The following is a 27,505-nucleotide window of genomic DNA, read 5'->3' as shown; positions in this document are numbered from 1 at the left end:
TTACTTTTAAAGTTTTATGGCTTTGGCTCTTATATTTAGATTCTATATTCTTTAGATTTTATTTGTAATTTGAATCATTGTTACTGTCTTCGTCCAGTGAGAACCATAAACTAGGGTCTAATTTGTCTGCCAAGTAAATTGTCCTAAAGCTGACTTCTGAAAATTTCAAGTGGAAGTTTTGTGGGGTTTCATAGGAGAATCTTTGTCCGTACAACTAAATCCTTCATGATTTCATAAACTTTATATATACACTCAACCTTTTTATTCTCAACAAAAATAATTCTAATTCTCCTCCTTCAGGCTTTTATCTTTTTAAGCAGATGGACAGACTTGCACTTGACACTCAGGGGAAGCAGAAAGAAAAGTTAAGGAGAAGGACCTCCATCCTTTTTTGGCCAGTTGAGTTTTGAAAGTAGAAAATCTTGGAGAAATTAACTTGATTTTGTAGTCCACGAGAGGGAAAGAAAGATCTTGTAAGAAAGTTTTCTCTGGATTTTTGCAGGGCTGAGATGAGTCATATAAAGGAGAGTCATCTTACCCTGTTTTATCTCTTAAACTGAATTGGGGAAATTAAATATTTTCTGAGTATATCACTTCTTTCAAAAATCTCTTTTTTTTGTAGGTTACTAGAGGAAAAAAAATGGCCACTGGTCGTTCACCATGTTTCTACATAGAAGAACTTAATAAATACCAACAAAAGAACTGTGTAGAAGTTAGGTATTGTGAACTGGCTAAGACAGGACTTCCACATAATTATAGGTAAGTTGCTATAAGAAAAGGTATATCCATATAAAATTAAAACTGGGAGAATAGCAACTTTGGCACAATTTTGAAGTCAGTTCTTTAGCATGAGAGCAAAGCTGCCAGAGAAGATGGTGAGTCTTTTCGATGTAAAGTGATAACTTCAGAGGACTCCAGAGAAAAAACGGTGTGTAAACCTTTCCATGCTTCACAATGGTGCACTGTTTTGCTCTTTGGGGTGACTGCTTGGATTCTGTGTGGTGGTTGTTGTTCAGTCACTCACTCATGCCCAGCTCTTTGCAACCCCGTGGACTGCAGCACGCCAGGCTTCCCTGTCCTTCACTATCTCCCAGAGTTTGCTCAAACTCATGTCCATCGAGTTGGTAATACCATCCAACCGTCTCATTCTGTGTCGTCCCCTTCTCCTTCTGCCTTCAATCTTTCCCAGCCTCAGGGTCTTTGCTAATGAGTCAGCTCTTTGTATCAGGTGGCCAAAGTATTGGAGCTTCAGCTTCAGCATCAGTCCTTCCAATGAATATTCAGGACTGATTTCCCTTAGGATTGACTGGTTTGATCTTGCAGTCCAAGGGACTCTCAAGAGTCTTTCCCAACACCACAGTTCAAAAGCATTAATTCTTTAGTGCTCAGCCTTCTTTACGGTCCAACTCTCACATCCGTATATGACTATTGAAAAAACCATAGTTTTGACTACATGAACCTTTGTTGGGAAAGTAATATCTGTGCTTTTTAATATACTGTCTAGTTTGGTCATAGATTTTCTTCCAAGGAGCAAGCGTCTTTTAATTTCATGGCTGCAGTCACCATGTGCTGTGATTTGGGAGCCCAAGGAAATAAAGTTTGTCATTATTTCCATTGTTTCCCCATCTATTTGCCATTAGAATGTTGAATTTTAAGCCAACTTTTTCGCTCTCCTCTTTCACCTTCATCAATAGGCTCTTTCTTCACTTTCTACCAAAGGGTGGTGTCATCTGTGTATTTTAGGTTATTCATATTTCTCTTGGCAGTCTTGATTCCAGCTTGCGCTTCATCCAGCCTGGCATTTCGCATGATGTACTCTGCGTATAAGTTAAATAAGCAGGGTGACAATATACAACCTTGACGTACTCCTTTCCCAATTTGGAACCAGTTCATTGTTCCATGTCTGCTTCTAACTGTTGGTTCATGACCTGCATATGGATTTCTCAGGAGGCAGGTAAGGTGGTTGGTATTCCCATCTCTTTAAGAATTTTCCACATTTTTTTGTGATGCACACAGTCAAAGGCTTTAGTTTAGTCAATGAAACAGAAGTAGATGTTTTTCTGGAGTTCTCTTGCTTTTTCGATGATCCAATGGATGTTGGCAATTTGATCTTGGTTCCTCTGCCTTTTCTTAATCCAGCTTGAACATCTGGAAGTTCTTGGTTTATGTACTGTTGAAGCCTCGCTTGGAGAATTTTGAGCATTACTTTGCTAGCAGGTAACATGAGTGCAATTGTGCGGTAATTTGAACATTCTTTGGCATTGCCTTTCTTTGGAATTGGAGTGATAACTGACCTTTTCCAGTCCTGTGGCCACTGCTGAGTTTTCCAAATTTGCTGGCATATTGAGTGTAGCACTTTCACAGCATCATCTTTTAGGATTTGAAATAGCTCAGCTGGAATTCCATCACCTCCACTACCTTTGTTCATAGTGATGCTTCCTAAGTCCCACTTGACTTCACACTCCAAGATGTCTGGCTCTAGGTGAGTGATCACACCATCATGGTTATCTGGGTCATGAAGATCTTTTTTGTAGAGTTCTTCTGTGTATTCTTGCCACCTCTTCTTAATAGCTTCTGCTTCTGTTAGGTCCATACCGTTTCTGTCCTTTATTGTGCCCACCTTTGCATGAAATGTTCCCTTGGTGTCTCTAATTTTCTTGAAGAGATCTCTAGTCTTTCCCATTCTATTGTTTTTCTCTATTTCTTTCCATTGATCACTTAGGAAGGCTTTCTTCTTTCTCCCTGCTAATCTTTGGAACTCTGCATTCACATGGGTGTATTGTTCCTTTTCTCCTTTGCCTTTTGTTTCTCTTCTTTTCTCAGCTGTTTGTAAGGCCTCCTCAGGCAACCATTTTGCCTTTTTGCATTTCTTTTTCTTGGGGATGGTATTGATCACCGCATCCTGTTCAGTGTTATGAACCTCCGTCCATAGTTCTTGAGGCACTCTGTCTATCAGATCTAACCCCTTGAATCTATTTGTCACTTCCACTGTATAATCTTAAGGGCTTTGATTTAGGTCATACCTGAATGGCCTAAATCAAATTCCTTATGATTATTCTATGTAGAACACAGGTTAAAATTTTCAAAGGTAGTCATAGAAGGCAGTTATGATTAGAATGCTAGTTAAATAATGCATGAATTTATGATATTCTTTGAATTTTTCATTGTAATCAGGTTTACATATCAAGTTGTAATAGATGAGAAAGAATATCCAAAGGCTGAAGGTAAATCAAAGAAGGAAGCCAAAAACGCTGCAGCCAAATTAGCTTTGGAAATAATTAATAAAGACCGTAAGGTGAGTAATTACCTTTTTTTTCCATTGTGAAAGGGAACTCACAAATATCTATGGCATTTTTCCCTGTCCTATGAGAAAATACTCACACGCAGAATAAAACCATTCACAAGTTCTTTTGCTTTCAAAGTTTAGTTCAGTCTTTTTCTTGGGCTCATTTCTATAGAACCCTGAATGAGAGGTCCATCTCAAAAAGATGGGCAAGATGGGCACTACCTATTTAGAGTGCCAACAGCAGTAACATACTCTAAGGAAACAGTGAGAAATGAGCTAACAGGATCTGGAAGGAGCACCTGCTTGAGGGAATGCAGTGGAAAAGGGCAGAGAGAGAAGGAACCATGAGGAAAATGGCATATTAATATATGGAGGGCAGGTGGTGCAAAAGTAACATCTGTATAGCTGGTATTGCTGAAGATGCAGACAGAGTAAGTAGCTAGTACAGAAAAAGCTGTCTCTGAAAAGAACAGTAGAAAGTATTTATGAAATAAAGAAAGAGCTTCCTGCAGATTGAAACCACTCAGCGGCTCAGAAGATACTGAAAAATATGGAACCACCAAGAACAACACTGGCCTTTGTGAAAGGACTGAGCTCCAGGGATGAAGAAAGAATCCTGCAAGTATCCAGGCAGAACAACTTATACAAAATATAAAAATGAAAAAAAATCATGCTGCCCATGCTACTCTTAAAAACCAGACGACACTGGAGCAGCATCTGTAAAATGAGGCAGGAAGTCATTTTACATGTGAGACAAAAATGAATCATTCTCAAATTTTCAAAATTTTTCAGAATTTCAGTATTCAAGATACTTTCATGAAAAATCTTACTCAATGGGATCTTCCTGGTGGTCCCGTGGTTAAGACTCTAGGCTTCCACCTTAGGGGGCACAGGTTTGATCCCTGATCTGGGAACTAAGATCCCAAGTACCATACAGTGCAGCCAAAAAAATACATATATTTTTAAAGTTTTACTTGAAGATGTCACCCTTTTAATCAAAATTGAGCAAAATAAATCAGGAAAACCCACAAACTTTTAAATTGTTAATGAGCCAGAAAACCAAATCATGAAGTTAGAAAAAGAACAGTAGAGTACCTTTACCCATGAAAAACCAGAAGAAAGACAGTGATAACAAAAGGGAAGAAATTGACGTGAAAAAAAACAAAGATATAATAAAGAAGGTCAATAAAACCCAAAATTCTTTGACAAAGTTAACAAAGTAGAAAAAGTTTAGACAAGATTTTGACAGATTGGGAATTTTAAAAGGGGCAGATAATAGTGGAAGGAGTAATGCTATTATATTCATGTTTCCCATGAAGTTGTGATCTATGATATAACTTTACTTCAGTATGTGTTATCTTGTCCTTTGAGATTACAAAAGATAGACCAGATCAGAAAGTCTTATAGTTTTACCTAGATAAACAAGAAAATTGACTATTTTGTTTTCTCTTTTGAAACTGTAAAAGGAAAATAGGTAATGTCCTTTCTTGTTAAAATTTATCCTTATGGGTATTTTTTCTTTTAGTCAGTTACTTTTTCATCTCAGCTGAGAACAAATATTCCAGAAGGACCACCCATTGAGAATTACATAGGCCGTCTTAATACGATCTCCCAGAAGAAAAACCTATGTGTAACTTATGAAGAATGTAAATCAAAGGGTGATGGGCGCGAAGGGTGAGATGTTGTTTTTCCTTCTGTTTCACTATATCTAAGCAATAGAGCAACCTTATTTTCATGTCTAACTTTCCAAAAATATCTGTCCTTTTTGGTACATTCTGCAGAGAAGGTTTTTTATGACCTTATTGCAGTTTGACATCTTTGTAATGAAAATATTAAAATGCTTCATTGCTGAAGTCTGGGGACCCATATCCCACAATTGATCAAATCTGGGAAATCCTTTATTTCTGAGATCTCCCTGGATGGTTCATTCTGCAGGAAACCTAAGAGAGGTCAGGTGATGAAGACCTTCCCATATCTGAGGTTGCAGTGGCTGTGTGAGAAGAGCCCTGCCACATGTGTGGAATGAGTCTCTTTCCACCCTTGTCAAAATAGAGATATTTGCCTTTCAGATTTTATTGAATAATGTCATTCTCTAGACAAGTACTGTGTATTAGAAGGAATGGATTTAGGGAAGCTCCTGGTGGACCATAGGTTTAGGAAACACTGGTCCAGTGGTTAAGACTCTAAGCTTCTAATGCAGAGGCCATGGGTTCGAATCCTGGTTGGGGAGCTAAGATCTTGTATGCTGTGCGGCCAAAAGGAAGAAAAAAAAGCATTTCCCTGGTAGTCCAGCAGTTAAGAATCCGCCTGCCAGTAATGCAGGAGAGGTGGATTTGATCCCCGGTCCAGGAAGATCCCACATGCCATGAAGCAACTCAGCCCTAGCACCAAAACCGCTGAGCCTGCAGTCCAGAGCCTGTGCTCCGCAGCAAGAGAAGCCACCAAAATGAGAAGCCCACGAAGCAAAAAAAAAAAACAAACCCAATGCAGCCAAAAATAAACAAATAAGGACTGCATTTTCACCCTAGATGGTGAGGGATATGATGAGGGGGACGGATGAGAAGGTCAGTCAGAGATAATGAGAACATCTCACCAGTGAGCAAAGACTTTGGAGATGAGGATGAAGAGTGAATCTGAACTGGGAAAAGCAGAAAGGAAATGAGTGTGAAGAAGACTGTTTCTCAGCTACAACCAACCAGTTAAATGAGAGAGAAGGACAAAAATTCTAAAAGGCGAATAGTCCCAGCACCCACTTTAGGGTACTGGTCTATGAATTTTACAGTTCACCCCAATGGCTTTTAGGCCAGAACCAGGAAGACAAAAATGTGATAGGATTCACTGCAACGAAAGAGTCAAAAGTGAATTCTGTGAGTCAGTCTCCATGAATTAAGAGCTGTTTTGTTTTCCTTTAGCTCACCTGTTTGGTTCCTTTGACCTAGTGCTTTAACATTTGATTGTTAAAGAAAAGAAGACTGTTTAGGGAGTGCTGAAGAAAAACTGGAGCCACAGAAATAATCGAGTCCTTCAGCCCAGCTCCCTAATTTCCCTTCAGAGGCTAGTGGGGAAGACTCACTGGTAGAGTCTGTTTCCATCCACGATGAATAATACTGCCGAAGTTCTGTAGCACTACGTGGTAACCCCGTGATATAAATTGCCATGTGTGTTGCTTTGCCACCTTAAATATAGTTCTTCTATAATTGTCCAAGGCTCCTTGCCTAACTACAAGCATCCTTATAGCTCATGAAAATTAAGTGACTTCAGCATGGGACTTTTGCATTGTGAGAATTTGCTTAGGTTTTTGTGTACATGAGTGTGGAGGGGGGAGGCATGCAGAAAATGCTAAAGTTAGAGCTGAAGTTAGATACACTTAGCCCATTTCCTCCCAAACACTGTCACCTTATTAATCTCCTGTAGCAGCCTCGACGGGTTTTATCATGCCAGTTGAACATCTCTGAAAAATTCATTAGGTCTCTTTCTTCTTTCTCTGCCTCTATGTCTTTTGACTTTTGGGGAATTTTAAAAAATCACCACTTGGTATCTTAATGCCACATCTTTCAATGAAGCAGCAAAGAGTTAGAAGTTCCCTAGAGAATGGAAGCTGGGCTATTAGCCAATCCTGGTTATTCTAGTAAACTGATTAGCCATCTTATTGAAAAAAAAATATATATATATATTAAATCTTGCCTTTTTAAATATAGTTTTTATTTATTTAGTTATTTTTGGCTGTGCTGGGTCTTCATTACTGCGTGGGCTTTCTCTAGTTGCAGCAAGCGGAGGCTACATTCTAGTTGTCATGCTCATTGCGGTGGCTTCTCCAGTTGCAGAGTACGGACTCCAGGATGTGTGGGCTTCAGTAGCTGTGGCTGCAGGACTCTAGAGAACAGACTCAGTAGTTGTGGCACATGGGCTTAGTAGCTCCACAGCATGTAGGATCTTCCCAGATTAGGGATTGAACCCGTGTTTCTCCTGCATTGGCAGGCGAATTCTTTACCACAATGCCAGCAGGGAAGCCCTCGTTGAAATTTTAAATTAAGTAAGATATGAACTATTAATCTATCTATTAAATTGGTGTTATATTTAGCCCTTTGTTAATATGTTTTTTTTTTTCTGAAAACACATGAGTTACATTTACTGTTTTTCGGTATTTGGTTTAATACTCTATCATTTCCCCTAGATTTTATTATATATGCAAAATTGGACAAGAAGAATATGGTAGTGGTGTGGGTTCCACTAAACAGGAGGCAAAACAGTTGGCTGCCAAACTGGCTTATGAAAAGATAGAATCAGAAACAATGGTATGTACTGCCTTGGGGTTTGATTTCTACATTTTAAAATTCTCTCTGAAGTTGATTTGAAGTTAAATGATAGTTAGGTGATGCCGAGACAGCCAGTCACATAGCAAAAGCATTCCTTCATTCTGTGTCCCACCAATGAGCCCTGTGGCCGTGACGCTTCAGAAGGATCACAGTTCTCATGACAGCTCAATGTTTTTTAAATTCAGATCAAACATCCATAAAAATGTATTAATCCTGTAATTCTTTATGGCTGTGAATGTAGTCAATGTGGGGAAATAAATGTGGGAGTTGGTTCACAGAGACTAAGCCACTCTAAGAAGTCATTTAGTTGTACTTTTAAATCTTTCAGAGAGCTGACCAGTCCTCTAATTGTTTCAATACCGCGTGTGGGGATGTTGAAAGAAGCTCTCCAGCAGTGAGTACATCGTAAGTATGGACAAACAAGTGCGACAGACAAATTCAGATTGCAGCCTGAAAGAGCAGATATTTGTGAAAATGTTTAATGTCGAAGGAGAATTTAGAAAAAGCAATTACTGATCAACAAAAAATAGGCAGAATTCATAAACTAACAGCTGTCCTCTTTTCTTTTAGTAGTTCTGAATCACCATCTGAAAATGGCTTCTCAACAACTGCATCAGAAAGAAGTGATAATAACGGTGTCACATTAAACAGCTCTTCCGTGTCTCCAGGGGTATAGTATTAGTCTCTAACTTTCCTAGTTAATCTTATTTTCCTTTGTGTTTCCCCATTTAAAAGTGACCTCCAGTACCTGTCATAATTTTTCAATTTTTTTATGGTCTCTTATTAAATCAAAATATTTTGCAGCCTTTTCTCTCTCCTTTCTTTATTAACTCCCATTCCTCACATGCAGAATTTTTCTGCTCTTCACTCCCATCTTTCTCTCCCTACTCACCTTTGTATTTTTCATGTATTCCTATAATCTGGCTTCTTTTCTTCTATCGGTTGGATGGTATTTAGAAGGTTCAGTCATAGATTTCTGCTCCTGTTTTAATAAATCAGAGCTAAACTTAAAAGCTGAACTTAAAAATCAGATAGTTTTTGTGGTGATGATTAGTGCTACCGAAGTATTATATTTATAAACAACTAGAAAGACATCCATGGTGGTGCGGTAGCTAAGACTCCATGCTCTCAATGCAGGGGGCCCAGGTTCCATCCCTGGTCAGGGAACGAGATCCTACATACTGCAATGAAGACCTGGCATAGTGAATTAAATAAATATTTTTTTTAAACTACAAACAAATCAATAAGAAAAAGATAAGCAACTCAGTAAAAAAGAAAAAACGTACAAAATAGCTGAACAGACAGTTTAGAAAAGAGATACCCAAAGGGGCAACAGACATATGAAAAGATGCTTCACTTGATAATAATCAGGAAAATGCAAATGAAAACAATAGCTAGATACCATTTTAAACCATCTGATTGGCAAAATTTGAGTCTGGCTCTTCTAAGTGTTGATACGGCTCTGTTCCTGTTGTACCTATTAGGTGCTGTTACAGCAATAGTATATGTTGCTGGCTGATGTATAAATCGGCATTGACTGTCTTGGAGAGCAACTTGGCAGCATGTAGCAGAGTTCAGGGTGTGCCAGCTGTATTGCTAGTTCTACTCCTAGATATGTCTTTTAGAGAAACACATGTATGTGTGCACAGAGATACATGTATAAGCATGTTCTTTGCAAAATTGTTTGTAATAGTAGAGACTGGCGAAAATATCCATTTACAGAATGTCTGAGTTAATCATAATGCAGTCACTTTGCAAAACTGAGGCTGGCGGGTGATAGGAACTCAAGAAATCTTAGTCTGATGTTTGCACTCTGTGTCAACATACTAAAATTGTTAAAAAAAAAAAAAAAAAAACCAAAAAACACCACGACCCCTACCAGAATAAAAGTGAATGTGCTTGAAGAAGAGCTATATTAATTTTTGAGAGATATGTCAAAGACTCCTCTCTTTTGGCTAAATGTTAAAGTTAAATTGTTGATTTGTCCTAAAAATGTTTTAAACTGGATCCCAGGGCCCCATCTGTTTTCTTTCCTAGCACTGTGAATAATTACAATGCGTAGTTTCTTGCTGAGATCTGCTGGCCAGAGGATCTTCTGGGAAGCCATACCCGGACAATCAGTGCTTCTGTAGAACGTGCCCTGCAGTTCTGTGTGTTTTTTGTTTTTTTTTTTCCCCTGTTGTGCTGCACAGCATATGGGGTCTTAGTTTCCTGACCAGAGATCAAATCCGTGCCCCCTGTTTTGGAATAGAAGTGCAGAATCTTAACCACTGAATCTCAGGGCTCCAACAATTTGTGTTTTTTGACCTTCTTATCATATCTGTCTTTGCTATAATTGATGAGAACATTGATGTAGACAAGTACGCTGAAAGCAGGGCTTACTGAGAGCATATAAATTGATGAGGTTGTTAATCGTAAGGACAGAGAAATGTGGTCAGAGAACCATCTAGAAGTACAGGAGAAAGGATGGCCAAGAAAAGCAGGATACTTGACTTAATCATCTGAAACTATTTTCCATTTTCTTTTGTTATAGGACGGTTCCAGAAATAATTCCAGGAAGGTGAAGAGGTGAGTATCATCATGCATTGGACTTATTTAGAAATGAAGCTTTATTTTAGATCTAGATTATTCATCTTATTTAAGAAGTCTTCAGTATTTGTATTGTATGCCCTTATTTAAGTGGAGTTTCAGGAATTCAAAGCATGATTAAGGCTCACAGAAATCTTAAAATCTATGAACAAATAATTTCAAATACATAGAGAAGTCTTTGAACATATGCACACAATACATTGTAGACATAAAGGCCTGTGGGGCTATTGGTTGAGTAGTTGGTGAAGGGCATTGCTTTGGACAAGTCTGCAGAAGAAGTGGGCTTGTAGAGGTATTCTTAAGAGAAATGTATTATGTGAATTCCCTGGTGACCAAATGGCTAGGACTTGGCACTTTCACTGCTGAGGGCCAGGTACAATTTCTGGTTGGGGGAATTAAGATCCCATAAGCCACATGGCACAACCAAAAAAAAAAAAAAAAGAGAGAGAGAGAGAAGTGTATTATTTTGCAGACAAACAGGTAGGGTAGAGATGTTATCATAACTCAGGGAAGAAATAAACAATCAGATGTTCTGTAAATTAGGGAGACTTGGCTTCTTGAATGGAAGAGAAAAGCAAGGATGTGAATACAGTCAGCAGTGGGAGTAAGACGGCAGCAGGAGCTCCTGTGAGGCACCAGTACATTCTGAACACTAGGTAACACTTGCAGAAAGATGACGCCAGACACTGGTGTTCAGATGCAGAGAGGCGAGGCCTGTGTGTGAGATGATCAGGCCATCAGACTGATCCCGTGTTAGGGAGGAGGAGAATTTGTGAGACAGACTGTAAAAGAAGAGGAGACGTGACTTGCGGGAATAGAGTCAAAGAGCTGGGCGAAGAAGATGCTAAGGAGAAAGGAAACGAAGGTTGTTCCTTGTGGATGAGATGCAGGCAAGTGTCATGGCACTGACGGTGTTGAGGGAGTCGGAGACTTAGAGGGCAGATTGTTGTGGTCTAACTCTGCAGTCCAAGGGACTGTAGCCCACCAGCCTCCTCTGTCCATGGGATTTCCCAGGCAAGAGTACTGGAGTGGGTTGCCATGCCCTTCTCCAGGGGATCTTCTTGACCCAGGGATCGAACCCTCATGCCTTGTGTCTCCTGCATGGGCAAGTGGATTCTTTTTACCACTGCGCCACCTGGGAAGCCTGGAGGGAAGATAACAATTTGTATTTGTTTAGTTTTAGGTGGCATCTGGGCTTCCAATTGTAGGAGGCTTACCACCAGCAAGGAATAAATGACAGAGGAAACACAACCAGGATGAGAATTCAACGAGACAGATTTCCTAAGGGTTTGAGTCTAAAGGGAGAAAAAGAGGCTAGCGGCATGCTGGCAGTGAATGTGTTAAGGCTGAAAAACACAGCAAGAGTGAAAGCTTGTTAGAGCACAGAGAACCCCATTGTTTCTAAAGACAAAGGTTAGCACTTGCTACCCTGCTGTTCTAATAGTTGACTCATAATATGAAAAGCCTAGTGCATAGCATAAAATCCACTCTTAATAAGTTATACTTGATTTTAGTTTTGAATTTATGTGCTTCTCTTAACTTTTAGAAGTTTGGCGCCTACATTTGCCTCTCCTGTGAGGACCAAAGAAAACACTTACAGCGTGGACTGCAGGTAAGAGGGAAAACCATGAAAAAGAAAAGGTATTTGTTTAAGGATACATGTACAAAAGTTTCTTAAGGGACAGTTGAACATCAGGCAGGTTAAGGTATATCTCTCCCTGAACAGTTTGTTTTAGCTCAGTCAGGCCCACAAAGGATCATTGCCTCGTGGAGGAGTACAGTTTAGATGAGTTCAAATGGAATGTGGCGTCTGTGTGACACTCATGTGGGTTTCTCTGACATCTCTGGGAGGTTTTAAGATTGAAAGCCAATATTTCTGTAAACCAGTAATATTTTTTCAACAGAAGTACTCCTGCAGGAATCAGAATAGATCCATTTGAATCAGTTTTCCATTTTCCAGCTTCATAGCAGATTTCACTTTGAAAAGTGTTCTTTTGGTGATCGATCGCATGTTTGGGCTTAAATAAAGTATCTTTTAAAAAGGAGGCCTGTTTGCAACAGAGGAACATCGAATACAAGCTTAAGAAATAATAAAGAATCACCAAATATTTGATAAGTACCTGATATATATCTGGCACTGTGCTGGGCATCATATTTATTACAGGAACAGTAGAAACAGCCCCTGTCCTCCTAGAGTTTTTGTGGGGATGATAATTACACACTGACCAGATGTCTGAAGGAAAAGCCAGGATGTGATTAGACATGACGGCAGGACCCTTGAATTTAGGGAGAGGGATGAGGCAGGGCTTTCTCTGGGTCACATCTGTGGGGAGGCCTGAGGGATGAGTTAGCACAGGGCGGTGGGGAGCCCCTGGTCCTCTGCGAAAGAGGAGCACATGGGAAGGCGAAGGTGGGAAAGGTAATGTGAGCATCCGAGGACCTGCAAGAAAGCCATGTGCTGGGAGGGCAGTGACCAAGGAGTGGGGGTCCCCAGACGAGCTGGAGAGGGGACAAGGGCAAACAGGTGGCCCCTGGTAGCCTATGTCAGGGTTTTCTGGGTTTTGCTGAATGCAGGGGCAGGCTTGGGAAGCGTTTAGCCAATAGTCTTGATCAGACTTAGTATTTATCACACTGATTGCTGTGAGGATTGTGGATTGGAGCAGAGGAAGGAGAGGAGGTGGTGTGTCTTGTGAAGAGGGTTCGGTGGGGGTCTTATTGGAAGCTTGGGCCAGTGGGGGAAAGTGGGCACACACCCGCAGAAGTGTTTTGGAAAGAAAATTGGCAGGTCTTAATGATGGAATGTGGGGCAGGAGAAAGAGGGGAAACCCAGAGAGTTGCAAACATAAGCAGGCTCATTTCTCATATAACAGCTTGGTGGTAGCAGGGAACACAGTGTGGCACTCTTTTCTAAAGTTTTATACTTGGAATAAAAGATTTTTTACCATTCTTTTGTGCAGCCAGGCGGTGACTGACTCCCAGGATGTTGGGATGGAAAGAGGGAAGAATTATCCTTTGTGATTCAAGAGTTTCTGTGAAATGGATCCTTCTTACTCAGAAGGGGAGAGTCCTGTTTGTTATACAGTCCATTTCACTAGCGCCTTTAAGGGAAAGCAGAAGGGTCAGGGGGAGGAACAGAGGACATTGAACCTCAAAATAACAGCAGCATTTATCTCTCAAGGTTGGTCAAGGATTTCACAGAAATAACACCAATTGGCTCAGGTGGATTTGGCCAAGTTTTCAAAGCCAAACACAGAATTGATAAGAAGACTTACGTTATTAAATGTGTTAAATATAATAATGAGTAAGTAGTAATATTTTATTTTTTTTAATGTGAACTTACACTATTCTTTTTTACATATCTCTCTTCTTCATTTGTATTTTTTTTTTCTGGTCCTCCTTGAAAATATCATTCATGAGGAGAATGATATTTGGCTTACTCTGAAATGACCTCACTTCCCTGTGGTTACTTTAATTAAAAAATGGATATACCATTGATTATCCTTGAGGCTATGTTGATGAGAACTACAGTTATAAAATCTTTTAGCTTAAGGTGACCTTTGAGTTTTTCTAGTCTCATCTCCTTATCTTACAGAGGAGGAGAGTGAGATTCAAAGATGTGAACTGATTTGCCAAAGGTAAAAGCTAGTGCTGGAATACACCACTCCAAAATGCAGTGGCTTAACCACCAAATTGTTATTATCTCTTGTGGTCCTGTGAGTTGATGATGCTCACCCGGGTCATTCATCATGCATTTGCAGCCAGGGGTCATCTGAAAGCTTGGCTTGGCTGGATAGCGGAGATGGCTCTCACACGGCTGGCAGTGATGCTGGCTGTGGCTACAAGTGCAGCTGGAGGTGTTAACCAGGGCGCCTCCACCTGGCCCCTTTAAGTGGCCTGGGCGTTTCACAGCTTAGTTGTTGGGTTCTAAGATGGACTGTCCCAGAGCAACTCATCCCAGGAGGGAGCAGTCTTGGAAGTTCCGCATCATATTGATTAAACAAAATCACTATGGTCAGCTCAAGGGAGAGGGCAAATAGACTCTTACTGCTTAATCTGAGGAGTGGATGCGAGCATGGAGAGAGAAGAAATTAATGATGACCATCCTTGGGCCCTATCTCCTGTGGTAACAAGGTGGAGATTTAGAACTTATCCTCTGGAATTCCAATCTACTGTGTTCCCACCATTACCCAATGCTTCCCATCTTTATTTTATGTCTTATTTGTGCCCCTCCCCACCCCCACCCCAATTATTGGATAACAGAACTTTAGGAAGGAAGACACAGAGGAAGGAGCTCTGAAATCCCATGTTCACCGATCCTGCCTGTTATTTTCTGGCAGCTGTTATTATTTGTAATATGGCCAGACAGATCCCTCAAGGATCAGAGAAGGAGGTGGAAAAGGGATATAAGTGAAGGAAAATGACATAAGAAAAGAAGAAGCAGGTGTGGCATCTTAGATGCTCTTCATCCAGTCAAACCAACCTATTGTTTGTCCCAGGGACAAAGCCTTGCGGTTGAAATACCTTCATACTACTTGGCATCAAAACAAGGCTTTTTCCTTCTTCATTGTTTTGCTTACCAGGAATACTGCTATTCCTTCTATCCCATAACACTTTTTTAACGGTAATCCTTAATGATGATAAGGGTGCAATACCTTGAACATTTCTTGTGGCTTCATAGATTCAGTTCAGTTCAGTCGCTCAGTTGTGTCCGACTCTTTGCAACCCCATGAATCGCAGCACGCCAGGCCTTCCTGTCCATCACCAACGCCTGGAGGTCACTCAAACTCACGTCCATCGGGTCGGTGATGCCATCCAGGCATCTCATCCTTGGTCATCCCCTTCTCCTCCTGCCCCCATTCCCTCCCAGCATCAGAGTCTTTTCCAGTGAGTCAACTCTTTGCATGAGGTGGCCAAAGTACTGGAGTTTCAGCTTTAGCATCATTCCCTCCAAAGAAATCCCAGGGCTGATCTCCTTTAGAATGGACTGGTTGGATCTCTTGCAGTCCAAGGGACTCTCAGGAGTCTTCTCCAACACCACAGTTCCAAAGCATAGATTGGTACAGCACAGTTAAAAATACACTTGGAGATATGCATCGAGAAGCACAAAAGTATTTATATGCTTTGACCTATGGATTTCCTATTGGGAACCTATTCCAAGGATATTACCCAGATTACAAGAAAAGTTATTCAAGTAGATAAAAATAACAATGTCATTTATAACAGTGAGAAATTAGAGCCAACAGAATGTTCAGCAATAAAGGAATGATTTGGTATGTTTTGTGCTCTCCTCTGATCAATGACTGTTTTGCGGTCATTAAAAGTGAGGGTTATATACTGTAAATATTTATACACACTGTGAATGGTACAATGCTAGAAGTTGCTTCAGAATAATCCAGGGAAAGATGAGGAAGTAGGTAAGAGCATACAGGAAACAAGATTGGCCAGGAGTTAATTACTGTTTCATCTGATGGCCAGTTAGGGGTTCATCCTACTGTTTGCTCTACTTTTTAATACTTTTGAAATTTTACATTAAAATGTTTATACATGATGGTTAGGCAGATTGTATAGTAATAGGGAAAAATTTAAAGATAATATATGAGAAAATATTAGATAAATATATATACTATAATTACACATATGTAAATATGTATATGAAGAAAGACTATAAAAATCACCTAAACTCATAAGTGTGTTAGGATTGTGTTAATATATGAGTAATTTTTTCTCTATTTTTACAAATTTTACATCATATAGAACTTTTCAGATTCAAAAAATAAGTTGCAAAATGTTGCTTATCCTTTCTCATCCTTGAAATCTCAAATTTATGTACTCCGCTTAGCATCAGTTCAGTTCAGTCGCTCAGTCGTGTCCGACTCTTCGTGACCCCATGAATCGCAGCACGCCAGGCCTCCCTGTCCATCACCAACTCCTGGAGTTCACTCAGACTCACGTCCATCGAGTCCGTGATGCCATCCAGCCATCTCATCCTCTGTCGTCCCCTTCTCCTCCTGCCCCCAATCCCTCCCAGCATCAAAGTCTTTTCCAATGAGTCAACTCTTCACATGAGGTGGCCAAAGTACTGGAGTTTCAGCTTCAGCATCATTCCTTCCAAAGAAATCCCAGGGCTGATCTCCTTCAGAATGGACTGGTTGGATCTCCTTGCAGTCCAAGGGACTCTCAAGAGTCATCTCCAACACCACAGTTCAAAAGCATCAATTCTTCGGCGCTCTGCCTTCTTCACAGTCCAACTCTCACATCCATACATGACCACAGGAAAAACCATAGCCTTGTCTAGCATAGGATTGTCATAACTCTTACCTACGCATCCCTGCAAAGCTCCCACATTGTGCAGTGAAATTTCAATTTCTCTGCATAGATCACCCTCTGTGTGTATTTTTGCCACGCACTGAAAATTTTGAATTAGGTTCTTCATGCTGCTTGGATTACCTACCCTTGCTGCCCAAATGTGGTTTGCTTTTGAAATCCAAAGTGATTTTAACACAACTCTACATAAAACATAGTGGGTGATTTTTATTTTAGATCCAAAAAAATTTTGCATCACTGATAGCTCACAAGAGTACTACCTATCACTTCTAGATTGTCTGAGGTTTGAAATAATTTTAATCACTGTTTTTTTTTTCTTATGTTGAGAGTGAAAACAGCTGATTTTTTTCTGTGTTCACTCTTTCCTTTTGAGAGGTGCTGGCTTCCATTCTAAACCTCAGTGTGGGAACCATGGTAGCTGTTTAATAAGGGAATATTGGTGATTGTCTCCTATTGCTCAAGGTGTTTTGTTATTATCAGGGATGGATACTGACGCCTTTATGTTCCCTGTTTCTTTTAACTAGGAAGGTAGAGCGTGAAGTGAAAGTTTTGGCAAAACTTAATCATCCAAATATTGTTCACTACCACAGTTGCTGGGACGGAGTTGATTATGATCCTGAGGAAAGCTTAAATTCTTCAAGGTAACTGAAAAGAAACTCTCATAGTCTTAATAGGAGGAGCGAAACTTGTTTACTGTGTGTGGGTCAGTGGATAAGGCCACTAATTGTTACATTTAATAATCATAACCAGAAACTCTGAGACACTGTTATGCCTCCATTCTGCAAATGAGGAGGCAATGAGTAATCTTTTCCTTGCTGCAGATTTGCTTTAAAAAATGTTTTTTTTTTTTTTTTAAAACTGTCCTCTGTGGCTTCCCTGGTGACTCAGACAGCAGAGAATCTGCCTGCAGTGTGGGGGACCTGGGTTTGATCCCTGGGTTGGGAAGATCCCCTAAAGAAGCAAATGGCAACCCACTCCAGTAAATTCTTGCCTGGAGAATTTCACTGACAGAGGAACCTTGTGGACTACAGTCCATGGGGGTTGCAAAGAGTCACACAACTGAGTGACTAACACTTTCTGTGGTTTTTGAAATCTCAGGCTTAGGTTTCTTGACTCTGAAGTTTAAAGTACAGACTTTCTCACATGCCCTGACTCCAGTCCAGGTGGTAAATGCAGTCTTGTGAAGAAGGTTTGCACGTGTAGACAGTGCAACTGGAGGCCGCCCTCCCCCCACTGCTAATGCTCTTCTGCTCCGCTCAGCTGGTTGGCAGGGTGCAGTCATGGGATCCCTTCTGTGTGTGATCACACCACTCATGGTGAGGTGATGGGCAGTCTAAATAATTCCAAGACCCTGAGCAGTGGTGGGGGTACCCCCCGGCATTACTCATGTTTGTCTCTGGCAAGCCACTGCAAAAGGACTGAAGGGTTATAAAGAGCCTCCCTTTGAAAGTCACCCAGTGTTCCTTGGAGACAGTTCTTTTCAGTGCAAACCTGAGGCCGTGGTGAGCCTGTTCATTCATCTCCTGGCTCCAGCCCTGTCTCCACACCATGTAATTTAGAACTGTATCATTAATTTCAGAAGTACCATCCGCATATGGACTTCTTCAGCTTTTAGAAAATTCCTGGCTACCTTTTTTTATTTTCTAGCCAACATATGCTCAAAGAATTTAAATTAATATTAAAGCCAACTTAGTTCAGAAAAGAACAACTACCATGATTAGCGAAATCGGTCCTCCTTGCTGTGTGCTGTGTGCTTAGTCGGTCAGTCATATCCAACTCTTTGTGACCCCATGGACTGTAGCCCACCAGGCTCCTCTGTTCATGGGATTTTCCAGACAAGCAAACTGGAGTAGGTTGCCATTTCCTACTCCACAGGATTTTCCCAACCCAGGGATCAAACTCACGTCTCTTGAGTCTCCTGCATTGGCAGGCAGATGCTTTGTCACTAGCGCCACCCGGGAAGCCCTGCCTCATTGCTATGCCTCATAACAACTTTTGGCATTTCTCTTAGAGCTCCTGTCCATGCACTACTGCAGCAGCCCCTAACCTTTTTGGTGCCAGGGACTGGTTTCATGGAAGACAATTTTTCCATGGGCCAGGGAGAGGGGATGGTTTGGGGATGAGTCAAGCATATTACATTTTTTGTGTTCTTTATTTCTGTTATTATTATATAACCTCCACTTCAGATCATCAGGCATTAGATCCCAGGGGTTGGGGCCTGCTGTACTATTGTTTTCTGCTTGTTTTTCCTTTATCTCTCTCCCATCAAACTATAATCCTCATGAGAGCAAGGCTAGTGTCTAACTCATTTTCTTATCTGTAGGTGCCTGTTCCGTGTCTTTTGCAAAATAGATGCTCAGTAGAGCAATGGTGAATTAAAATGTTTCAAAATTACAATATATAATAATGAAATTTGGTTTTCTGCAGTTCCGTCATATTTTTGCTTCTCTTCCTATCTATTAGCAAAGATAGTCAAGGGCCTTCAGCGTTAAAGAACGGGAAGGCTGCTACTTTGCAACTTAGCTAAACAATGCTTTGATATTTGGGAACTTATGACCTAAATAAAGAGTGGTTTATTATGTATTGACTCACATTTGTTATACTTAGATTTCTGTTTTGAGACATGTTTGGCATTTTTAAGAAGGTGTCATTTTTTAAATCTAATTTTTAAGTGTATTTTTTAATAAATTTATTTTTATTGCTACTTCTACAGTGAATTTTATCACAGATCAAAGACTAAGTGCCTTTTCATCCAAATGGAATATTGTGATAAAGGTACATTGGCGGAATGGATTGACGAAAGAAGAGGCAAGGAGCCAGACAAACGTTTGGCTTTGGAATTCTTTCAACAAATAACAATAGGAGTGCATTATATACATTCAGAACAGTTAATTCACAGAGACCTTAAGGTGAGTGGAAAATGTGCTGTATTGGGAATTGACAAATAGAGTTTATTAATGTGAAAGTCTGTCTTCTTTAATTTTAGAATTGATCGACAGTCATGAGGAAATAACATCTCTGATCCTGTAAAGTTAGAGTGGATATAGCACTTGCCCCAGGTACCAATCTGTAGAATCAATCAGGAGGTTGCCAGGGCTGTAAACTTACTGAGACGCTGTGCTCTGCAAGAAGCAGCTCATTGCCCATTCACTTCTGGTCCTGTTTGTCTTCCTGGCTGATACCTTCACCCCGGTTGTCAACACTAACAGCGTTAGTATGCTGGACATTTCTGTGCACATAATTCTCGTGGCTGGAACATCCAGTTGAGTGTTCTGTCTCTGCCTCTCCTGCTTCCCAGGCTTGTCTGAGAGGCAGAAGAGACTCTGGTGACTCTGGCTTTGGGAACACAAATCTCTTAACCTTTTAAGTCATTACTCTTGACAGCAGTCACAGCCACTAAGTCCAGAGTCTAGAATTTGCTTGCCACTTGGTGAGACCTCTCTGCCCCATGATTGGAAAACTGCAGCAGTGCAAACCTTGGAACATGCAGTATACTTTTGTATTTTCATTTTCTTCTGGCTTCCCAGTTTCTTTCATGGTCTAGATGAGCAGTTTTCCCATTTCCTCCTCAAAATCAGACAGAAGAGCTTTTCAGTCTTCCCTCGGCACTCTGCTGTGTTCCCTGTGATTTGGGTACAGTCATCGAAAACCTCCCATGCTGAATCCTATCACCAAAACTTTGCTCATGTGCTCACATGAGACACTCTTCTACCTGTCCCCTTTGGTCTTAATTTCTTTATGAACTTTTCCTGGTCATTCTGGATCAGACAGAAGCACCTTGTCTATATGGACCTTGGGCTTATCCCACATGTCTAAAACAGCCAGGAAGGAGACACAAAGAAAAATGTTCCTTGAGAAAAATAAGCAGCCATGTACATAGTTGTTTGTTGGCCTTGGTAGGAAAAGATGGCCCTTAAGAGGTATTGCATCCTTGGTCTTCTCAGGGGCTGGATGTCTGATGCCTTCATATTGGGGTGCCTCTGGTTCCAATATCTCATTTTGTTAATAACAGTATCTGAAGGTATTCTTTGAAGTTGGAAGGATATAAGGACTCTGTTCAAAAGAATACATTTAGAATGGCTGTACCTTCACTTTGAAATGAATCATATAGAGTTAAATAAGAAATTAAGCACAGTTATCTCTTTATACAATCATTTGCAAATAAATTATCTACTTACACAGTCATCTCCTCTACTCAGAGGTTTGGGTATTTCCTCCCAGGCCCTCATCAGGATGAGTTAATGAAAGTGCGTAGCGCTCCCTCCTCCCACCACGTGGTCCACCAGTTCCCTCCTGCATCTGCACTGCTTGTGCCTCTTGTCAGGGAGTCATCTTTTCTTGGGTCTGTAGAGAGTGTTTGCTCTATGTCTGCAGGTGCTCAAAGGTCAGACTTTAATACTACAGAGGCTTCTTTCATCTTTTTTAACTTGCTAACTTCACTGATACAGTTACTGCTTTTTCACATCTAAGAGAAGATGTAAACAAAAGTGTGTGTGTTATTTTGTGATGCTTTGCAGAATACCTGCTACTGGTGGCTTTGCCAGATAATGGTCTTTACTCAGTAAAGCCCCTGTTCTATAAAGTCAGCCAGCATTTACCTTAAGAACTAGACCAAAGATGCTGGTGAGAGACACAGAGGTTTCTGGAGAGAGGGCTTATAGGCTGAGGAGGTTCAATTTCTCAATTGCCCCAGGCTCCTCGGTCAACTTATTCTTGTGCCTCCTGGATAAAGTTTGTACCCCTTTTTTTGGCCACACCTTGTGGGATCTTCGTTCCATGACCAGGGATCAAACCTGGGCCCCCTGCAGTGGAAGCGCAGAGTCCTCATCAACAACCTTCCTGGTTTCATGGTCTTTAGAATATTAGTCAATACCTTCTACAAAGTTGTGGAATTGTCATTCTTTTCTTCCTTTTTTTTTTTTTTAATTGTGCTTAAAGAATTATGTGGAAAAATATATTTCAGTGCTAGGCATCAGCTTCCCGTTAACTTGGTAGCCTTCAAAGACAGAGGGGCTCTGTTTGTTCAGAAGTCAGAAGCCTAGAGAAATGAATATAAAGGAAGCTTCCAGGGAAAATTCTGCACATGGTATTCTGCAGCATTACTGAGAATGGCCTCATTCTGAGAATCTCAGAATTGCAGAGGATCTTGAGGGTGTCTGCTTCAGTCCCTTTCAAATGCTGGACTTGTGTTTGCAGTGTTTCCACCAAGTGGGTGTCCAGCCCTGTCTTGAATACCTTGTAGGATGGGGAACTCTAACTCCCATTTGTTGGACCACATGATTACTATCTTCAGTTCAGTCGCTCAGTCGTGTCAGACTCTTTGTGACCCCATGAATTGCAGCATGCCAGGCCTCCCTGTCCATCATCAACTCCTGGAGTTCACCCAAACCCACGTCATATTAGGATATATTAAAAGCAAGTTGTGAGGTCGTTTCCATCCTCTAGTCCTGGATCTACCCCACAGGGACCAGGCAGGAGTGAATCCATCTTTGACTTCAGCTATCTGGAGGCAGCTATGCCCCAAGCTTTCTCTGCTGTCGGCTAAAATGTCCTGACTTCCTCAGCTAGCATTTTAAAGACTGATATTAATAAGTTTCCTGTTTTGGGCTACCTAGGAGAGGGTAAATGCCTTACAAGTAAATTTAGAAATAGCTGTTATGAAGTATGAATTGGATGTGTGATAAAAGTCTGTCAAATTAGTACTTATAACATATTTTTTCGGCAGCCAAGTAACATATTTTTAGTAGCTGCGAACCACATCAAGATTGGAGACTTTGGACTTGTCACATACCTGAAAAATGATGAAATGCGGACAAGTAAAAAGGGAACTTTACGGTACATGAGCCCAGAACAGGTGAGGGCCCCTTTCTTTCTGTCAGATACTTTTTACCTCTTTCATTTTTTTAATTATAAAAATAACAGGTACTCATAAAATTAAAACAATACATAAGGAAATAGAATGAAAATGGAAAAATTACTATTACTCTTCCTTTTTATTCCTGCTCTTCTCACCAGAGTTGATAGTTTATCCTTTTAGGTCATTTTCTTTGAGTTATAAAAAATATATAGATACATATATTTATGGAGACTTTTTTACATAAAAATAATAAATACATTTTATAAGGCTACTAAAAGTGATTCTGTGCCTTAATTTTTTTTTTACTCAACAGTGTATCATAACCTTCCCATATCTGTACGAATAGATCTGACACATTGGTTTTAACAACGGCATTGTGTGCCAAAATGCAGATATACTGCAGTCATTTAAACTGTTTCCTGACTGTTGGGAATTGATCTAGGCCGTTTTCAGCCTTTTACATTTGGAGACAGGTTATGTGTCTTCTTCCTTACCTTTGAGTCTAAAAACAAATATTTCGATGAGGATCAATGATAGTCTTTGAAGTGAGATTGTTGACTAGAATGACAGGTGTGTTTCATAAAAACGTAGGGTGTTTTCAAGGTGTGTAAGTAGAAGTCAGTAGGGGCGGGACAGCTTCCTTTCACCTTCTGCTCTCTCCTGCATCCAGTGTGGTCACATTTTATTGAGGAAAGATTTATACACCATAAAATTCACAGATCTTAAATGTCTCTCTATATTTTTTTTAGTTCTGACAAAGGCATAGGTTCACGAAGCCTACAAGCCTCTGAGAAGGTACAACAGTTTCCTCACCTTTAGACCCATTTCCAGTCAGTCATTCCTCTTCACTGCCCAGAGGAAACCAGTTCTCTGATTTCTATCACCATAGATTACTTTCCCCTGATCTTGAGCTTCATATGAATGGGATCACATTGTATGTACTCTTCTGTGTTTGATTATTCCACTCAAAGTAATGTCTGTTGAAGAACCTCTAGTTGTTGCTGTTAAATAACAGCAGATTATTCCTTTTTGTGGCTGACTACTATTCCATTGTATGAATATACCACAATTTGTTCATCCATTCTCCTGTTAATGGACACTTGGGTTGCTTCCACTTGTGGAATATTATGAATGAATCTGTGATAAACATTTGCATGCAAGTGATTTACTGGGCGCTTCACCTAATGGTCTCATTAAACTCCACAGTCAAACTCTGAGGTTCAGACTATTGCTATCTCCATTTCAGGGTTTAGATTATCCCCACATTGATGGCTAGTATATACAGGTGATTCAGCTATTTAGTGACAGAGATTTGAACCTGGGAAGTCAGGGCCTACATATCTTGCTAATAAATGTACCTTGTTGTGTGTTATAAGACATTTTGGTTAGATAACTTTTTTGGCTTTAGAAGGCATGAATATTTATATCAGGTGAGTCACAAATATAAATTTTTTTTCAGCTTGATTCTGTGAAAGACTATGGAAATGAAGTGGACATCTATGCTTTGGGGCTGATTCTTGCAGAACTTCTTCATATATGTCCCACTTCTTACGAAACAGGGAAGGTAAATACAATGTTACAGAAAGAATTAAGCAACAAAAATGATTGACTGTCATATTCAAAGTACTGGTGCAGTTATTGACCTCACATGAGGATGGACTGGAGCATGTTAGTGTTGACTGCAAATTAAATACAAATTTTTATCTCATTCAAGTTTGGGCAACCAGTACTTTTTCTTGAAGACCAAACCTTTGGTCTTCTTTGGAAGGTGTGTGCATCTCTGTCTGTAAAATTGTATCGATGGCTTGCTTTGCATAAGACTCTGTGCTGAGCTCTCCAAGGGCTATGAAAATGAGGAAGGCTTGTTCTCAAGGAGCTTATATGTTATAAGGAAAGGTAACATAAGAGAAAGCTATGAATGTTTTAGGAGAAGGCATGAAGTCTAATGGAAATAGCTAGGAGGGGGGCTTCGCCAGCTGCAGGGATTTAGGCTTCATGGAGGTGTTTAAATTGGGCTCTGAAGGATTGGTTGGCTTCCAGTACTCCAATTTAGAGAGAAGGTGATCCTAGCATGGAAAAGGATTGGGAAGAATATATTTGGGAATAGTTGGCAGTGTCATTTGTATAGGAGTATATAAGTCAAGAAGTGGTTGATGGTCAGTGGTACTGGAAAGATACACTGGGATGAAATTAAAGCAAGAATATGGATTTCTTATGAAGACAGTGGGGTGGCCACTGCAGGCAGCTGGATATCCTAGTCTGAAGGTCAGTAAGAGGGACTTGTCTGGAGTTGACAGCCTTCTCCCCTGTAAGGCAGGGATATTGAAAATACCTTGCAGAGGGCTCCAAAAAGGATGCAGGGAGATAATTCATATGATGCTCTTAAAACTTCAACATGCTGTAATGATCAGGATGGTTCTTAAAGGGGGTGGTGGGGGAAGAGGATTCCCGCTTGCTTCTTGGCCGAAGAGATTTTTCTAAAAATCTAGAAATATCCTAGAATTCTGGTATCCCCAGCCTTTAGTACTTTCTAAGTTTGTTTTTCTCCAAAGTGAATCATTTCCTAATAAACATATATATGTTTAATTTCTAGTTATTTGAAGATCTAAGGAGAGGCAAATTAGATGTATTTGACGACAAAGAAGTAAGCATTTAAAAATAATTGAATTTTGTTTATTGCAATGTTTTCGTTCCTAGAACTGACTCTTACTGTCATTACAGAAAGATCTTCTAAAGAAATTACTCTCAGTGGACCCCAAGAAACGACCTACCACATCTGAGATACTGAAGACTTTGAGGGAATGGAATAATGTTACAGAAAAAAAGAAACGAAACACATGTTAGATACTTAAAAAAGTATCCTGCTTCTGATAATTCCGTTTTCCTGTAACTTTCTAAATTCTGCTTGGGAATATTGATGGTATTTATCTTCTATTTTCATTTTTTCTCTTAATTTTTTTTTTTGCCACATTTGAAGAAAGGTTTACATTTTTTCTTACTTCAGAAACATTCTTACGTTTGACTTTCCCATGGATCATCTTCTTATTATGAAAATACCAAAAGAATCCCTCAAATTTTCTTTTTAATACCAATCAATCAGTGAATCAATTAAGTAATGAATATTTATTAAATGCCTAATGTTTCTAGACAAAAATAGTATCAGATCTATCTCTGTCTTAAATAGCTAACAATCTAGTAGGAGAATATGGTGATCCATGAAAAAATAAGCAAAAAAGATAAGTAATCGCTTATAATCGCTTATAATCGCTTCTGAAAGCAATTTGGTATCATCTAGCAAACTTAAATGTGTACATCCTTTCCTGAGAAGCTATCAGTTCCATTGCTACATACACACCGACAAGAATGTTCATAGAAACCCTGTTCATAATAGCCAGAAGAATAGGAGACAGTGCTAATGTGCACCAGAAGAAAGGATGCACAAGCTGTGTTATATTCACACACTAGAATACTGTATGTGTAGCATGAAAATGAAGGGATTTCAGCTGAACCCACTAACATGACAAATCTCTCAGGAACATGTGTTAAGGAAACAAAGCAGACTGCAGAGGCTATACATGGAATGATTCCATTAACATAAAAGAACAGGCTAAGTGGAATAGGTGTGAAACGAGTGTGTTTAGGTATCCAAACGAATGTGGTAAACAAAACAGGGAAGGAAGGGAGTGAGAACGATTATTAGATTCTGATAGTGATTTTCTCTGAGGAGGGACAGGAGAGATTTCAGAGTTAACAGTTAATTTTTTTTTCTTACACTGCATGTTGAGTCCACTAGTGTTTACCGCATAATTATTTTACTTCTCTTAAATACATTTTGTACATGTTCTAACAAACACTTTAAAGAGATGATAATTGTGCTGTAAGACAATAGCTGAGCACAGAAAACAGTCAGTCTGGAGGGGTGAGATCACATACCGAGGAACCCTGGCAAGCTTAGAAGTGACGTTCCAGTGAGACTTCCAAGTCTGTGAAGGATTGAGACGAATAGAGAGCAGACCACGTGAGGAGCCTGGACAAAGGGCCTGGGATGCATCCTGGAAAAGATAGATTTGAGAAATTGGGTGTACTAGTTTGGTTCTGTGAATTGCTGTTGGAACGTGCTTAGTTGCTCTGTTGTGTCCATCTCTTTGTGACCCCATGGACTGTAGCCCGCCAGGCTCCTCTGTCTGTGGAATCTTCTAGGCCAGAATGTTGGAGTGGGTTGCCATTTCCTCACTCAGAGGATCATCCTTACCCAGGGATTGCACCTGTGTTTCCTGCATCTCCTGCCTTGGCAGGCAGACTATTTACCTCATAGCCACCTGGGCCAGAACATAATTAAGGCGGCATCTTGGAAGAACTTGAGGGTTACTTTAAGCTTTGTAGTAACCAGCTGCCTTCCCAGGTGGCGCAGTAGGAAAGAATCCGCCTTCCAAGGCAGGAGAAGCAGGAGAGGTGGGTGCGATCCCTGGGTGGGGAAGATCCCCTGGAGTGAGGAAATGGCAACCCGCTCCAGTATTCTTGCCTGGAAAATTACACGGACAGAGGAGCCTGGTGGGCTACAGTCCATGGGGTCCCAAAGAGTCAGGAGTGGCTGAGCACACAGCAGCAACCATCATTCTGAAATCATCGTGTAATTTTATAATTTTTAAAATGAGCCAAGTTTAAGCTTAACAGAAAAATCATAGTAATAGAAAATACTTCTGTCAAGATTTATAGCAATTTCTAAAAAGTGTAATTGAAAGCAATTAATATGGTCTTCAGCTCCCAGTAATATAGTGCCACAGATGATATTACAAAGGGGAAAATGTATCTTTAAAATGAAAAGATCTTGTCACCACAATAACCAAGTAATTAAAGGTTCAGCATCACCAAAAGTGGAAGCACTTAACAACACGCCCCTCCTGAAGTGATGTAAGAATTATACACTGTCAGCTGTTTAGTTTTCTTGCCCACAGTATTTAACTGGAAATTAATCATGAGGAAATCACTAGCCAAATCCTGAATGAAGTCACTGATAAGGTAATTAACTTGGGTTTCTCAAGAAGTCAGGACGATGAAAAAAAACAAGAAAGTAGAGGAACTCTTCTAAATACAGAGAGACTAGAGATACCATGACCAAATGCAATGCTTGAC

General features: G+C 40.2%; 1 protein-coding gene across 1 annotated transcript; it reads left to right on the top strand.

The window, feature by feature from the left end:
• Positions 1 to 640: 640 nt before the first annotated feature.
• Positions 641 to 25,216, top strand: EIF2AK2 (eukaryotic translation initiation factor 2 alpha kinase 2). The gene is made up of 15 exons (XM_052649501.1): positions 641 to 759; positions 3,175 to 3,295; positions 4,812 to 4,960; positions 7,461 to 7,581; positions 7,931 to 8,007; positions 8,173 to 8,272; positions 10,136 to 10,170; positions 11,738 to 11,803; positions 13,370 to 13,492; positions 17,040 to 17,156; positions 19,229 to 19,424; positions 22,241 to 22,369; positions 23,832 to 23,936; positions 24,966 to 25,016; positions 25,094 to 25,216. Exons 1-15 carry the CDS (start codon positions 641 to 643, stop codon positions 25,214 to 25,216), a joined length of 1,632 nt encoding a protein of 543 aa, XP_052505461.1.
• The last annotated feature ends 2,289 nt before the right edge of the window (positions 25,217 to 27,505 follow it).

This window comes from Budorcas taxicolor, chromosome 11, assembly GCF_023091745.1.
Source record: "Budorcas taxicolor isolate Tak-1 chromosome 11, Takin1.1, whole genome shotgun sequence".
In the NCBI taxonomy this organism is placed as follows: Eukaryota; Metazoa; Chordata; class Mammalia; order Artiodactyla; family Bovidae; genus Budorcas; species Budorcas taxicolor.
This window is presented reverse-complemented; position numbering and strand designations above follow the sequence as displayed.